At 40.5% G+C, this 14,380-nt stretch overlaps 2 protein-coding genes across 6 annotated transcripts in view; both read left to right on the top strand.

The window, feature by feature from the left end:
• The window catches only part of LOC137139792 (adenylate cyclase type 6-like), a 29,720-nt gene extending 23,838 nt beyond the window's left edge, over positions 1-5,882 (top strand). For both annotated transcript variants that reach the window (XM_067527539.1, XM_067527540.1), the window contains exons 16-24: positions 495-644; positions 824-999; positions 1,205-1,237; positions 1,325-1,354; positions 1,440-1,572; positions 1,708-1,971; positions 2,195-2,399; positions 2,502-2,626; positions 3,963-5,882. In XM_067527539.1, coding sequence (XP_067383640.1) covers positions 495-644; positions 824-999; positions 1,205-1,237; positions 1,325-1,354; positions 1,440-1,572; positions 1,708-1,971; positions 2,195-2,399; positions 2,502-2,626; positions 3,963-4,091 — 1,245 coding nt within the window. In that variant the 3' untranslated portion in view covers positions 4,092-5,882. The remainder of the gene's footprint in view (positions 1-494; positions 645-823; positions 1,000-1,204; positions 1,238-1,324; positions 1,355-1,439; positions 1,573-1,707; positions 1,972-2,194; positions 2,400-2,501; positions 2,627-3,962) is intronic.
• An 832-nt stretch (positions 5,883-6,714) lies between these two features.
• On the top strand, positions 6,715-14,066 carry galnt6 (UDP-N-acetyl-alpha-D-galactosamine:polypeptide N-acetylgalactosaminyltransferase 6 (GalNAc-T6)). Of its 4 annotated transcripts, none has more exons than XM_067527541.1 (11): positions 6,715-6,875; positions 8,225-8,728; positions 9,302-9,474; positions 10,795-10,944; positions 11,273-11,507; positions 11,592-11,709; positions 11,786-11,986; positions 12,104-12,235; positions 12,343-12,444; positions 12,546-12,704; positions 13,116-14,064. In XM_067527541.1, the coding sequence occupies exons 2-11, from the start codon at positions 8,247-8,249 to the stop codon at positions 13,227-13,229; spliced, it is 1,866 nt and encodes a 621-aa protein (XP_067383642.1). In that variant the 5' UTR covers positions 6,715-6,875; positions 8,225-8,246; the 3' UTR covers positions 13,230-14,064. The 4 variants fall into 4 exon arrangements, with proteins under 4 accessions (XP_067383642.1, XP_067383645.1, XP_067383644.1 ...); XM_067527544.1 differs by lacking the exon at positions 13,116-14,064 and adding an exon at positions 12,822-13,044; XM_067527543.1 differs by lacking the exon at positions 6,715-6,875 and adding an exon at positions 7,805-8,086 and having other exon boundaries at positions 13,116-14,066.
• Positions 14,067-14,380: the final 314 nt, after the last annotated feature.

Raw genomic sequence — 14,380 nt, 5'->3', positions numbered from 1 at the left:
GATTGGCGCAGCCTCTGATTTGCTGCTGTGTCTCACCACTATAACATGAATCTAATTTAAATTTAAATGTAATAATGACATTGTAGTAGGTTTCTGCTCAATTCAGCAGTTGCTTATCCTATTTGATTCAAGATAAAATTTGTATCTTGTATCAGTTTGGAAGCAGGTTTCTTGACATAAACTTTAAAATTTACTGTATGGAAACACCTGCATATAGTGTTTGTTGCCTGTCAAACAGCTGGCCCAAGGGCCGTCTTGATCAAGCCTTCCCCCACATATCTTGTAAGTTTTGAATAACCAAGTGCTCCTCATCAGACACATCTATGCTACGTGCAAATATGTCATGGATATTGCAATGGGCCTTGTAAAATCATTAGCTGGGTTCTAATGTTGTTGGATAAATTTACATGTTATATAATTGGCCTTTCTGTTTTTAGTTTAACATTTGAATATATCTCGTCCTTGCTGACAGACTGTTTCCTGTTTTTGCCCAGTTTACCTGCAGCACAGAGAAACTGGGGGACTGTGTGGAGGGTGAGCTTAACACATCAGCGACTCTTTGCCTCCTACACAACCTGACCAAGACAGCACCGGATGGTTTGACTCTGTGTTCCAGCCAGGCCATGCCCTGCCATTTCCCTGAGGTCAGTCCCATAAAATTTTATTTAGCATAGGTGTAATCTGTTGTCTGTGTTCACACACATTTGCAGGTGTGTGCCAATGTGCTCATGTTCGTGTTTGTTTTGTCTGTCTGCATAAAAAGTGTGGTTGGATATTCACCTAACCCTCCTCCTCCTTCCTCACTGCTTCCTGTCCCATGCAGTATTTCAGCTACAGCGTGCTGCTGACCCTGCTGGCCTGCTCCGTGTTTCTCCACATCAGCAGCATAGGGAAGCTGGCGCTGATGCTGCTCATCCAGCTCACTTTCCTCCTGCTGGTGGAGTGGCCTCAGGTGGCCCTGTTTGACAACGCAGACCTGCTGGTCACTGCCAACACCCTGTGAGTACCCTGCCAGGAACACACACACGCACATTTACAAACACATACACTCTCTGTTTGAGCTTGCATAGCTCAGCTCCTGTGGCATAATACTGTGGTTTAGGTTAGTCATGGGCTACTTTTTACAAAAGGTGTAGATCTTAAATGACCCACTTTCTAATGTGCAGTTTTAGTTTTTTGAATGTGTTCTAATTTTTTTCTTCAGGCAATTAACACCTGTTAATGATTCCCTACGACAGTAAGTTGATTTACTATTTTATATTTTGTAGTGTCAACTTTTGTAGAACTCTTGTAGATGGTTTACATTCTCTTGTCCATTTCTCAGCCCTGGTTTCAATGAAACTGCAGAACAGTGGTAAGCAGCGTTTACTCGTTCCATATGTGCTACATGTTGGGTTTCGTACATATTTTACTCATATTTTTACTCTTTTCCTCTTCAGCCTGAAGAGGGCAACCAAGGTTCCCCTAAAGGTCATGATCCCTGTAATCCTGACGGTTTTTGTTCTGGCTCTCTACTTGCATGGGCAGCAGGTCGAGTCCACCGCACGCCTTGACTTCCTCTGGAAGCTGCAGGTAAAGTAAACTATTTGATGTGTTAAACTGAAATAAAACTGAAGCTGGAACTGTAGTGTAACTTGCCAACAGTGAGAGTGCAGTTCCATGACAGTGAGACTAAGCAACTCCATCTACATGTCTGTCTATTCTCAGGCCACAGAAGAGAAAGAGGACATGGAGAAACTGCAAGCATACAATCGCCGCCTGCTCCACAACATCCTACCCAAGGATGTAGCTGCCCACTTCCTTGCCCGAGAGCGTCGCAATGACGAGTTGTACTACCAGTCATGTGAATGCGTTGCTGTGATGTTTGCCTCCATCAGCAACTTTTCTGAGTTCTACGTGGAGCTCGAGGCTAACAATGAGGGAGTGGAGTGTCTCAGACTACTCAATGAGATCATTGCTGATTTCGATGAGGTGAGAAGACAGGATGAATATACAAGAACATTAAAAGCAAATTAAATACGTATAAAAAGACCTTTATTGGATAAGGTGTTCTACATGCGGAAATGAAAAGTTTGTTGTTGTTTTTTTCTTCCTTTTCTGTGGTGGTCTCCCACTTACTGTACCGTTGACCTGTAGCTAAAGTGCTGCTTTTGTTTGTCTCATTTCCTGTTATACGTGGTTGACGTGGTTCTAGATCATCAGTGAGGAGAGGTTTCGCCAGCTGGAGAAGATCAAAACTATCGGCTCCACCTACATGGCAGCCTCTGGCCTCAACGATTCCACGTACGACAAAGAGGGACGCTCACACATTCTGGCTTTGGCCGACTACGCCATGAGGCTTAGAGAGCAGATGAAATACATAAACGAGCACTCCTTCAACAATTTCCAGATGAAGATAGGTAAGCCTAGAGGTTGGATTTGTTCTATCAATTCGCTTTTTTAGAAAGAACATAATAGTGGAATTAATATGGTGTAACTAATATGATTTGATTTCTTCTCAGGGTTAAACATGGGGCCTGTGGTAGCAGGGGTAATTGGAGCCAGGAAACCCCAGTATGATATATGGGGGAACACAGTCAACGTGGCCAGCCGTATGGACAGTACAGGAGTTCCAGATTACATCCAGGTATCATACATGTCATAGACTTTTTACTATAAATATTTTGCAGTTATGACTTATATTAACTGAATCAGCCAGTGCAGACTGCTAATCGGATTACTTGCAATATTAGTCATCATAAAGTTGTCGGTAGTCATTCCAAGTGTGTCAGTCATGTTTACTCACATCCGATTCTTGCTCAAGTTCTGCATTCTTATGTCTCCTGAAAAAATGTCCACACGACAAACATATTAACTTAGCGATGTTAATCACTCCAAAGTACACAAAGCTGAAAGTATTGTTAGTGGTACTGATACAATCAGTGTACAGTGCATGAGTCCTTCAGCTTGAGCATTTAAGTTCAGAAATCTGGTTTGCAGAAGTGCCCTTGAGCAAGGATCCCTGTCAGCACTGGGCATGCTGGTCTCTAGCATTATGGTGCTCTAATGTCCCAGGCAGGAAGCTTCATTTAAATTTTATATAAACAGTAACAGAAATTCATGACCATAATGATGAGCCATGTGGTGTTCCTCATAGAAGCAGTGCCAAATTAGAATAATATTCCCACAGATTTATTCAGCATCTTGTTTAGATGTATAGTAACTGTTAAAATACATATTTAAAAATGATAATAGCGTCCCAGCTTATTGCTGTAGCTTCTCTGCCCCCAAATCAGGACTCTGCTGCCACCTTTTGTACAATTTCAGTTACTGCAATTCGAAATGCCATCAGCAATAATCAGTACTTCACGTATAAATTTGTTCTTCGATTTGTCAGGCACTTGTCAGGCACTTCAAATTGCATAAAGTCTAACAAAAAGTGCTGATGTAGTATATAAATATTAGGCCTACAATAAGCAGTTTGTTCCATTGTAATTGTTTTTATTTGACTCAGTAATTTTTTTGTGTATGAAATGTCAACAAGGAAAAATGTGTTCTACTATGATACCATAGTCATTTCTATTTTTGTTTGATTAAACAATTATAATGATGAATTGTATTTACTTATTTATTTATTTTTTGAGGCATTGCTAATTTACGGTCTAGTTAATTTAAAATTTAAATAGACAAATACTCAAAAATGGACAAAACAATTGTATGAGCAAATGATAGCACACAATAGCATAACTAACTCAATTCAATTCTTAAAATTGTTTGAATTGGTTGAGACAAGTGTATATTTTTTAACTCTAATAAATAAGTACTAATAATTGGTTGCGCTCTAAATTGAATTTGAAATGAGCTACTTACCTATCCACATTAAATCTTTAAACATGAAACTGACAGTGGTCCTGTGAGTGTTTCCCCTGGACAGGGTTGAGTGTGTCACACTGTGGGTGTCAAATGTCTGTGTCCTCTCTCAGGTGACCACAGACTTGTACCACGTGCTGGCCAGCAACGGATACCAGCTAGACTGTCGAGGTGTGGTCAAGGTGAAAGGAAAGGGAGAGATGACCACTTACTTCCTCACCAGTGGTCCCCCAGGAAGCTAACGACAGACCGGCCGACCGCAGAGTGACTGCACTGACAAGACTGATATATTGACTGCAGAGAGACTGAGTGGTCAGCTTGCTGATGAGCACCGTAGTGCGGTGCTAACACACTGGGGATGGAATGCGGCCTACAGAGGCGACCTCGGCCTGTTCCTATGTGGTCACGTACTCGGATGCACACATGTAGGATGTTGTTCACATCAGAAGGCTTTTTTTATTTTTTTTCCCCTAGCTGCTCGAGAGATCACAAAGCCCAGTTGCCTTAGGATGGAAGTGGCGATGCTTGTGTTTATGAGCAATAGTACAAGTATTTCATCTGGAGTCATTATTTATTTTCATGCAGATGGCTTTTTGTGATGACCTTGTACAAAACAGAAAACTATATGTGTACAAAAAAGCTAAACTATGGTAATTAAAAGAAAATATGCAAGGACAACATAAAGGATGACAATGACCAAAGAACAAAAGTTTTATATGAACCACACACTAATGATTCTGTTTGAAGTATAGAACACGTAAGAAATTTATTCATCTTTTGACAGCAGAGGCCACGGTAATGTCACTGTCATTGATAAAAACTTTTATTTTCTTGTGGACTCATGAAGGAAAACACACACACAGATAGAAGGCACTCACAACAAACCTTGGTTCAGACTTTATTGTTTCTTATGAGGGCGTTCTTTGTTTCTTCCAGCTTGTGATTAGCTGCAGAATGGACACGGGGCTGTTTGTGATTCACTGAAACGTATGGTTGATTACGCGCTCCCTGCAATGTATTATGGTATTATTGAGACAAACAGTAAGTAAGAAACAAAGGATGGACAACTATTTTATTGTGGACCAGATTATGAAGGAATACACACATTAGTATCATGGTACTGAGGAGAGATTGTCATGAAGTGTTTTATATAAGTATGTGTGTGAATAAAGTACGTATGGGTGTGTGAGTGGGTGTGAGCACATGTAAGTGAATGCTGATCTTTCTCTATAAAGGGGCATACTGTAACTCTTGACTGTGAGGTTTTTATGATACTGTATGACAATGCTTTCTTGCCAAACTGGTTGCAAGGCATGTTTTATATTATTCTTTGCAGTTGTGTGTCCATTCATGATTTCTTGTGTCAAATGAAGAGAATTACTCTACCGCGCCTTTTACTGGATTGGAATTTTTGACTGATTTTATTCCGACCTAAAGCAAAAGCCTATAAAATGTAACTTTGTGAAAGTAAACTGGTTTCCTGACAACTTCAGGATTATCTGTAAGCAGGAATTCTCCATCTTCTCACAAGTATTGCCTCGAGATTATGTAGTTCCAAGGTCTGCATACTTCAAGGACCGATACTCAATTCACGTGACAGTATTTGATATTAGTTCATTGTTTTTGGCACATGAAGGCTTGCAGCTCCCCCAAAATTCCTTGTTCTGATACAATAATCATATGAATGTATCTATAATGAATATTTTTTTTCCACAATAAAACTGCTACTGCTACTGTTTGCATTGCCTTTGGTCCTGGAGAAGGAGCTGAGTAACTGTACTAGAGGTCAAACCGATTGAAGTTCTTTCTTGCAGTAAAGTGAAGTAGTATCTTACATTCAGACTTTTCTGTCTGATCCTAAAAATGTTGCCTTTACTGGCTATATAATGAACCTCATTTTTGCTTACCCCTCTGTTTCCTTATCAGTAAACTTCAGAATTCAACACTGTTGAATTTCCATGAGGTTAAAAAATAGTGCAATTTTTGACATTAGTTTCACCTTGGGTAAGAAGACAATAAATGGTTGTTTTTTCCATTTGTGTTTGTGTCATTTCTGCTGCCGTTTCTTCTCAGTAACAGATATAACAGTTCATTTTGATAATAGAGAAGTAGGGCACCAGCTATTTAATCTTCAGTTTGTTACTATGGGGTTATAGGAATACACTGGAAAAAAATGTTTTAGTTGAGCAAAAACGTACATATCTGCTTCTACAAAAAGAGCAAATTTATTTTTAGTTTATTGCACAACATAGTTTGGCCCACTTGCTGGTGCTGTTTTGATTGCTTTTAATTTAGCTCTCATGTCAATCAGCAATGTGCAATCAAGGTTGCACAGTAACCTGAGAGACACCGCCTCCTCCTTTTCCAAATAAATCAGTCTACAGTTTCAAGAGGGTGATACAGGAGAGAGTATTTAATTGCGTGCACATGAATAATGAAATTCTGTTCAGGTGATACCAATGTTCACTTACAGCCCCCTGTGCTGAACATTAATTAAGCAACATAAATTCCTCCTAATCCTTGGTGAAAAAGCCCCAATGCAGTGTCACTGACACAGGAAGCGACCGGGGTGTGAATGAAATACACTTAAGTTTGATTGTACGCTGTGATTTTTCGATTTTCAAAGTGCAGGCTTTGAGATGTTAACAGTATTTTCAAATGCACCCAAATATAGCTTATTTTTTATTTTAATTTTTTGTGCTTTTGTGTTATTTGAGTTGTTTCAGTCATTTTTGTGAGCTACTCTTCCAGCACCTGTAACCGGCTTGTGTGACATTTGAAAATATTAACTGTGTCCGCCAGCAGGGGACTCACTTCAACTAGTTAACTCAACAAATGGCACCTGTTAAAGGAAGAGGCCGGAGGCCACGGGGAGCTGCTGTATCCTGGTTAGTGCAGAACTCAGTTTGTCATCTCCAGGACAGTGGAGAAGACGCAGTATGCTCCTCTGGCTGCTCTCTACAAAAAGTAAAGGCGCAGTAAGTGAAGACAAGCGGGTGATGCCGAGAGCCTGTCGATAAGTTTAGGTAAGTGCATTTGGAAGATATCGAAACCCATTCATTTAGATGTGCAGTCGCGACTCGGTGTCAGACGTGAGACTCGCTATCCGGTCTTTTTCATTTGCCTAACGTGTGATTTTTTTTCTTTCTCTTTTTTTTTTTTTTTTTTGACAGACTAAGTGGTTTCTGTTAGTCTGTTCCTAGAGTTTGTAGGTCCTACACAGACTGACTGACTGAGAGCAGGATATAAGCACCTAGTTCTTTCTCTTTCCGTTGTGTGTAGTGACTTTAGAGTTGTTTCACTTTCCAGCATCTGGTCTTACAGCGACCAGAGTTTGACTGCTTGTGCTGTGACTTTCACCGTATGAAGCTGTTTGGGGGGAAAAGTGTAGATGTATATTATTAGTAAATGAGCTTTTGTATCCGTGTCCCCACCTGAACATATTTGTTAATATAAAGTTAACGTGATGTGACACAATGCTCAATCCAGATTAGCAAGACCATGCAGTGTAAAGCTGACTTTACATGCTCCTCATGCTCCAGTCTGCTACTGTCCTTCCAACACACTTGTCTAACTGGTTGCCCATTAGACGGAGCTACAGGTGTACTGGGGTTGTGTTCTTTTTGTGGAACACCAGAAAGTGTGTCCTCTTAAATCAATTATGAAAGAGGCTGGCTTGAGAATTGAGTAAATAAATTATGACCATGTAAGATTGAGTCTCTAACTGAACAGTGATCACCTAAGGACATGCAGATGACCTACAGTGATCTACTGTTTCACTTGGCAGGAAACTACCGGCTTGTCATATCAAGACCGGGAGAGTTATGGTACCGTCATGTTCCACGTAGCAAACTCACTTCCTGTAGCACATGACAGCTGATTATTAATGGTGAGGTGGCATTGGAGCAGTTTTCCAATATGGGACTGTGCGTCACTTACCTAGCTAGTGTTGGAGTGCCGTGATTCACCTGCTGCCACGTGGGTCCTGAAGCACTGTGGCCGGAGCAGGTGAATTCAGATGTTTACTGAGAGGCAGGGTGTGTTTTTTTACTCTCCTTCTCCCTGTTCTCTCCACCCGTCCTGTGGGATTGTTTCCTTAAGCGACAGACTGGGAGGAGTGAGGCTGGCTAGTACCTGCTGCTATGATACTTGCAGAAAGACACAAACCGGTTTAAGGGATTTTGGTTGCCTTCTTCTCGCGCTGCTAGGAAAAGCTCCCTGAATGCTTAACTATAAGGTCAGGTAAGGGTTATGGAGGAATGAGTTTTGAGAAATGTCTCCTCGTAGGCTTCAATTGAAACCCTGAAGTAACCTGCACAAACATTTTGCTGAAGGTTTTGGGGGAATGAGTTTTGTTTTCTTTCTTTTTCAACAGCCTTTGAAGCCAATCCTAAAACATGCGTATTTTCCTACGCCGGCGTTTATCCCCTCTGAAGCTGGTTCTCCTAGGGGGGACTCTCTTCGTGGTGGCCCTTGTGGTCCTCCAGAAGGATGTTGGCTCTTCACCTGCTGTGGACCCATGGTTTCAGGAGCTGGTTGACAAAAGGGACAAAATGATAGTCATGGTCCGAGAGGCTGTCAACAATATTGGTTTCCAGATTCGAGCCCCACAGCCTCCCTCAGCACATGAGCAGCCCACCCAAGATGTCAACTGCCCCGCTGGATTCTACACACAGGCTGAACTCAAACCTCACCTGGAAAGACCACCGCAGGACCCTTCAAGCCCTGGGGCTGATGGGAAGGCATTTCAAGAACAACAAATCAGTCCAGAGGAGGCAAAGGAGAAGGAGGAAGGCATGACACGGCACTGTTTCAACCAGTTTGCCAGTGACCGTATCTCGCTCAGTCGTAGTCTGGGGGAGGACACGAGGCCTCCAGAGTAAGACCTTGTTCTAGGATATTCTAAGCTAATCACTGTTTTACCAACAACTATGCTGACATGTACACAGCAGGTCTGATAATACCTTGTATCTCAGCTAAGATCTTACTCAGGGTGGTGAGTTATTTACAGTACAAGCATTTTCATATCGAGTTAAGTATCAGGCTGGAAAATCATAACACTCAATTATCAAAGTAATCATAAAAAAATATTTGTAGTATATAAAGCACAAGTCTGTATCCTGGATCATTAAGACTGAGGCATTATGTGCGTTGTTTAATTACCGTCACTCAGTCCACTCTGTTTGACATCTAAATATGTCACGCCTCTGATTGGCTTTGAGATATTTTTTTTTTGTGTAGAGTTTTCAAGTGGCTTTTAAATAAGCAGTTGGTTCCTGTTTCCACCTTACGATGTTTCGAGAGAGTGTGCAGAACTTGAATAGCTGCAAACAGCTGCAAATAACTGTATGTGGTTACACGTGACCTTCTGTGACTTTTATCAGCTATGCGTCTCACACTTGCACGCATTTTTGTCATCCTTTGTATTTTGTATGTGGTTCACCTCATTCAGGTGTGTGGAGAGGAAGTTTCGTCGCTGTCCCCCTCTGCCAACCACCAGTGTTATCATAGTTTTCCATAATGAGGCTTGGTCCACCCTCCTCAGGACAGTCTACAGTGTCCTGCACACGTCTCCAGCTATCCTGCTCAAAGAGATCATCCTGGTCGATGATGCCAGCACTGCAGGTGTGAAAAAAAATAAAAACGCATGCAAATGGTAAAACTTGCTCAAAGACCGTCTCAACAGCAGATTGCAGAAGCTTGTGAGAACTGTATTAAAGTGAGAGGAAGTTAAGAAAGTTAAAGCTGAAGAGGCCCTCTGAGTCCTTGTGTCCCATCCCTCAAATATGTATTGCAGAGTGGAAATCAGAAGGGAAATTCTAAACTGTTAAGTTCCAAGTTATTTATTAATTAAACTGACAGAGCTTTGAGGGCAGCATTCCATTTACTCACAGGCCTGAGCTTTGATAAGATAACATAGAAGAGGTTTGCATAGGACAGTGTTTTACAATTCAAGTAATTTGACTTCACATGCAAAGTCTCAGGACATGCAGTGTGTAATTTGGCATTTTGTATACATTTCTTTTTTTTAATTCTTATCAGATGGGATCATTGTTTTTATTTATTTATTTTCTTGTCAAAATGCAGGCCAGGAAGGGTTACAGCAGTGTTCAAATCATTACTAGTGGAGCTGGCAATTACCATCATCATATCAGTCTCTACATTAGTAAATTACATGAAATGCCTTTTAAAAAATAGTTGAATCACATTAAATGTAAGTTCACCCATTACAAAAACATCTGCCTTCTAATATCTTAATAATAGCTCAGTTTTATATTTACAGGCAGTTCTTCTCATTTCCTATTTAATAGGAGTTTCCAGTGACTTACTGAGGGAGCTTGAGATATTAGTCAGTTATCTGTTCTAAGATAGCCTGCCATTAGTCACCATTATTGTCAGTGTCATTTACACGTTTCTTTCTGTACCAAAACGTCCCTTTCTGCTATCAGAGCAACAGCTTTCAGTCATAACAAGTGCGAAATGTGTGTGGCACGCATTGTGGTCATAAATGCTTTTCAAAGGGAAGTGTGACCCAGTTTTCCCAGCAGTGTTTTCAATTCATTGCTTTTTCTTTTATATATATATGTGTGTGTGTGTGTGTGTGTGTGTATATATATATATATATATATATATATATATATATATATATATATATATATATATATATATATATATATATATATATATATATATATATATATATAAAAATAAAAAGAAAATGTGTGTGTGTGAGAGAGATCTCTCTCTATCTCATACGAGGTTTTTTTTTTAATACATACCAGGCTGTAAATAACAGTTTGCCTGACCACTTCTGGTTGTAATACCTAACAGTTTACGTGGTCATGACCACGTTTTTAAATGTTTTACATATCTGTGTACTCTAACGGCAAGGTAAGAAATTTGTATACTGGAGCTCAAAGATAACATTGTTTTTATTTCTTTCAGAGCACCTGAAGACTCAACTGGAGGAATATGTGAGTGAACTGAAGATTGTCCGCATAGTGCGACAGCTAGAGAGGAAAGGCCTCATCACGGCAAGGCTGCTGGGTGCCGGTATCGCTCAGGGGGAGATTCTGACCTTTCTCGATGCACATTGTGAGAAGATGCCCTCAATACAATTTTAATTGCAGAAGAAAAATGCTGTTCTCTCTTAATGTTAAGTTACTGTTTTAGCCTCAGTTTTTGTTTTTATTTATTTATTTATTTTTTACCTGCATGATATTTCCGTTTCCCCTGATGATTGCTAATGCAAGCAATATACCAAATAATTGTCACTTTTTAGACAAAAACATAAATGTAGAGCAGTCATTAATTCTAGATACACTATAACTCTCTATACACTAACTCTCTGTAGCTACAGAAGATTGTTGTTTCACGTAAAAGTGAAATATGTGGTGATTTCTGCCTTTCGTTCCCTATCAAGGTGAATGTTTCCATGGTTGGCTTGAGCCACTGCTGGTTCGTATTGTCGAAGAACCCACTGCTGTGGTTAGTCCTGAGATCACCACCATTGACCTTAACACCTTTCAGTTCAGCAAGCCTGTGGCCACCAATCATGCTTTCCACCGTGGTAACTTTGACTGGAGCCTGGGTTTTGGCTGGGAGGCGATCCCAGAGGATGCAAAGAAGCTGCGCAAGGATGAAACATACCCTGTGAAGTAAGAAGGATCATGTTGGTTTCACTTAGAAACATGAACCATTTAAGTTAATTAGGCTTTTGTACCTGCTCATTAAAATTTTAGGACCCCTACTTTTGCTGGAGGACTTTTCGCAGTCTCAAAGAAGTACTTTGAACACATCGGAACGTATGATGACCAGATGGAGATTTGGGGCGGTGAGAATGTGGAGATGTCGTTCAGGGTCGGTTTCTTCACTTACACTTCCTAGGTTTCACAAATGAATTTAGCCTTGTTCTAACATAGAGCCTGAATTGCAGGTATGGCAGTGTGGGGGTCAGCTGGAAATCATCCCTTGTTCAGTGGTGGGCCATGTCTTCCGCACCAAAAGCCCCCACACCTTTCCTAAGGGCACTGAGGTCATCACTCGTAACCAGGTGCGCCTGGCTGAGGTGTGGATGGATGACTACAAGAAGATCTACTATCGCCGCAACCAAAAAGCTGCAGTCATGGCCAGTGAGGTCAGTGTGACGTGGTTATGGGAGCAGCTCTGTTCTTGCACAAAGATATCCCTAGAACTATATCTGTTCTTTGAAGAGTATGTCAGGGTAATAACTATCCCACTTTTACTGTTATAGAACAAGTATGGGGACATCTCAGATCGTCTGAAACTGAAAGAGAGGCTACAGTGCAAGAACTTCACTTGGTACCTAAACACAGTCTACCCAGAGGTCTTTATTCCAGATTTAACACCAGAAAAATATGGAGCAGTAAGTCATGTTTGCCTTTGTCTCCATGCGGATCTAAACAACATAACACGCTGTACATGTTACATAACTGCACCTGTATCTTTACTGGGTATCTGTGTTTGCACCAGATAAAAAATTCAGGATCTCAAACCTGTCTGGATGTTGGAGAGAACAACGATGGAGGTAAACCCGTGATCATGTACCAGTGTCACAACATGGGAGGCAACCAGGTACGTTGATTCTGATACACACTAAATAAAACTGACAACTGAAGAAACGTGAAAGTTTTCCTTAGCAGTTTGGTCCCTAATTGGATGATTTTTCCTTCTAGTACTTTGAATACACAAGTCATAAGGAGCTGCGACATAACATTGGAAAGCAGCTGTGTCTTCATGCCAATCCCCTGCCAGAATCTGTCAAGATTGAGCTATGCCATCTGAAGGGGAAGGGCAGCAGTTTGGCACCACAGCAGGAGTGGGTCTTTACAGAGGTGAGGACCACTTGTGCCCAGACTTGAAGTTTGACATTTTTGGGAAGTATACTTATTTCTTTCTTGAAGATCATTAAATGAGAAGTTTGATACATGATTGTATCTCTTTGCTAATAGGTTAATTTACTGCTGGCCCACTTAGCTCAGCATAAACACTGGAAACAAGGGGGAAAAAGTGAGGGTTCTGCATTCTGACTTAGTTGGTCTTTTTGAGGTTAACAAGCCATCGGTAGAGACGCCAGCATGTATACAGATACAGTGATACTCCGTAGCAGTGATTCTAATCTTCTCATTTGATGCTCCCAAAGCAAATACGGGTATTTGGATCTATTTAGTCATGATATGCTTTATATTATGAATTACTTTTGGGCTTCAGCAGTGATTTACTTTTACCTTGATATTACTCTTCAGGAAAATCTTCTAAAGAATCCCAGCAGTGGCAAATGTTTACAGCTGAAAGAAGGGCACATTCAGATGGACCGATGCAACTCTGCTGACCCTTTCCAACACTGGAGCTTCAGCTGACCTTTCAGACTACCCCTTAAGAGCCCACTGGCACCTTCCTCACACTCAGCTTCCAGGAACTAACTCAATATTGATCCAGTGGGACAAACTTAGAGGCTGGGACATTTGGCCACAATGAGTGGACAGAAAAGATGGAGGCCAAAGTGAAACACTTCCCTTCTTGTGAAGAAACTCATAATGACTTTAACATGTTTTGAATATATTTATGGTAGCAACTCAGGAAGAAAGAAGGTGGTTGGGGGATAATGTTGACAAAGAGTGGACGTCATGCAGGAGCTGCAGTTTGACAATAGGAGTGTGGCTGTGAAATGCATTCAGTCTAATTCGGTGAATTTACACTCCAGCTTGAAAAAAAATCTCAATTTAGTGATGTTTTTTTTTTTTATTATTATTATTCTATTTTTGTATAACACTGAATGCAAAAATGTCTTACTGAGGAATAAGATGTCCATTTTTGTTTTTAATTAAAAAAAAATTGTGAGATAAATTACTTGTATAATAGAAAAATGTTTTACAATGACATATACCAATAAGTTTTTTATGACTTTAGTTGTAAAAGTTGACTTTGATCTATCCTGGTTCATTATCTTACTATGCTCTATACTCTTAATCTTGTCATGCATGAATCTTTCTCTTACAGAGTATAGATTTGTTACGAAGTTTGTCACATTCTAACAGCATAATTAACTTACTTTTTTGCTGTTGTCACTGATGCAGCACATAGGCCTACAAAATCATCTAGATTTCTTGCCATGATGTTCCTGGTGTGGAAAGAAATTCATTACCCATTTTACAACCGTGTGAAAACTGCCATGCCACAGGTTTAGTGATTAAAAACTCTTTGTGAAAAGAAGCGATAACACACTCTCAGTAAACTATATTGTGCAACATTTATTGAAGGAGTGGTTTGCAAACGGGAACATTCTAACCTGTTTCAGCCTCATCTGAATAGACCTGTATTGTTTGTAAAGGTGGTTGGGCAGCGCTTTTTAAATTTTTCTTGTCAAACCTGATCTTCTGCATTGTGCACCTTTTGCATTGAATGAGTGGTGCACCATGCACACAACCTGCTGGAGAACTGAAGTTACATTTAAAGCCTTTGCAGGAAGCAGTGACATGGAGGTGTGTCTTTTTTTTTTTTTTCCTCCCTT

This window comes from Channa argus, chromosome 13 (genome assembly GCF_033026475.1).
Source record: "Channa argus isolate prfri chromosome 13, Channa argus male v1.0, whole genome shotgun sequence".
NCBI classification, from domain to species: Eukaryota; Metazoa; Chordata; class Actinopteri; order Anabantiformes; family Channidae; genus Channa; species Channa argus.
Note: the sequence above shows the minus strand (reverse complement) of the source record. Positions and strands in the feature narration are given on the sequence as shown.

Coding starts and splice junctions, on each gene's coding strand:
- galnt6 (XM_067527543.1), top strand. CDS start 8,247: ATGCGTATTTTCCTACGCCGGCGTTTATCCCCTCTGAAGCTGGTTCTC. Junction 11,508..11,591: donor GATGAAACATACCCTGTGAA/GTAAGAAGGATC, acceptor TTAAAATTTTAG/GACCCCTACTTTTGCTGGAG. Junction 12,445..12,545: donor ACAACATGGGAGGCAACCAG/GTACGTTGATTC, acceptor TTTTCCTTCTAG/TACTTTGAATACACAAGTCA.